At 54.6% G+C, this 1,463-nt stretch overlaps 1 protein-coding gene across 1 annotated transcript in view; it reads left to right on the plus strand.

Moving 5' to 3' along the window:
• The window catches only part of TRIB3 (tribbles pseudokinase 3), a 28,500-nt gene that overhangs the window by 8,851 nt on the left and 18,186 nt on the right, over positions 1–1,463 (plus strand). Inside the window, exon 3 of the mRNA XM_011979836.1 lies at positions 721–1,013. Coding sequence (XP_011835226.1) covers positions 721–1,013 — 293 coding nt within the window. The remainder of the gene's footprint in view (positions 1–720; positions 1,014–1,463) is intronic.

Consider the following 1,463-nt stretch of genomic DNA (forward strand, 5'->3'; position numbering starts at 1 on the left):
GTGATGAGCATCAGGTGCCTTCTGCATCATCTGCCCTTCTGGATTCCTCCTGCTCTGAGGGTTATTTTTCTGTTTGGGTGACCTGTTACTTTTCATTTATCTGATGTTTGAGGCCATATAGCCTAGCAGTTAAGAGCACAGACCAAAGGCCAGGTGCGGTGGCTCACACCTGTAATCCCAGCCTTTTGGAAGGCTGAGGCGGGAGGATCACCTGAGGTCAGGAGGATCACCTGAGGTCAGGAGTTTGAGACCAGCTTAGCCAACATGGTGAAACCCCATCTCTACTAAAAATACAAAAATTAGCTGGGTGCGGTGGCACACGCCTGTAATCCCAGCTACACGGGAGGCTGAAGCAGGAGAATCACTTGAATCCAGGAAGCAGAGTTTACAGTGAGCTGAGATTGCGCCACTGCACTCCAGCCTGGGCGACAGAGCCAGACTCCGTCTCAAAAAACAAAAAAGCACAGACAATGGAGTGCATAGGCTCAAATCCCAGCTGTGCTGCTTGCTGGCTGTATGGCCTCTCAGCTTCCTTAACTGTAAAATGGAGTGAGTCATCCTACTTACAGGGTGGGGTCAGGGCTGAATGACTCGGGAAGTGAAGCGCTTAGTGCAATGCCTAGCACATGGTAGCACAGCTAGGCCAGCTGTGACTGTTTGCAATGCCAGCCTCAGCTCCCAGGAGTCCCCAGCTGTGCTCACACCATTCTCTGCCCACAGGTGTACCCCATCCACGAGGCCCTGGCCGTGCTGGAGCCCTATGCACGGCTGCCCCCGCACAAGCATGTGGCTCAGCCCACTGAGGTCCTGGCTGGTACCCAGCTCCTTTATGCCTTTTTCACTCGGACCCACGGGGACATGCACAGCCTGGTGCGAAGCTGCCGCCGCATCCCTGAGCCTGAGGCTGCTGCGCTCTTCCGCCAGATGGCCACCGCCCTGGCACACTGTCACCAGCACGGTCTGGTCCTGCGTGATCTCAAGCTGTGTCGCTTTGTCTTCACTGACCGTGAGAGGTGAGTGTGGCTGCAGAGCCCCAGCCACAGACACACCCAGGGGGTGGGCCATGATGGAGAGAAACCGAGGCCCAGGAAGGCAAAGTAACTTAGGCAAGAAGTGGAGAGGCTGGAGTAACTAGCAGCCCCTGTCTAGTTCCCTGAGAAGAGTTGACTTGAGGCCAGGTGCAGTGGCTCATGTCTTTAATCCCAGCACTTTGGGAGGCAGAGGTGGGTGGATCACTTGAAGTCAGGAGCTCAAGACCAGCCTGGCAAACTTGGTGAAAGTCCGTCTCTACTAAAAATATAAAACTTAGCCGAGTGTGGTGGTGCACACCTGTAATCCTAGCTACTCGGAGGGCTGAGGCAGGAGAACTGCTTGAACCTGGGAGACAGATGTTGCAGTGAGCCAAGATCATGCCACTGCACTCCATCCTGGGCAACAGAGTGAGATGCCATCTCAAAAAAAAA

The sequence above is a fragment of the Mandrillus leucophaeus genome, unplaced genomic scaffold (genome assembly GCF_000951045.1).
Source record: "Mandrillus leucophaeus isolate KB7577 unplaced genomic scaffold, Mleu.le_1.0 Scaffold206, whole genome shotgun sequence".
NCBI lineage: Eukaryota > Metazoa > Chordata > Mammalia > Primates > Cercopithecidae > Mandrillus > Mandrillus leucophaeus.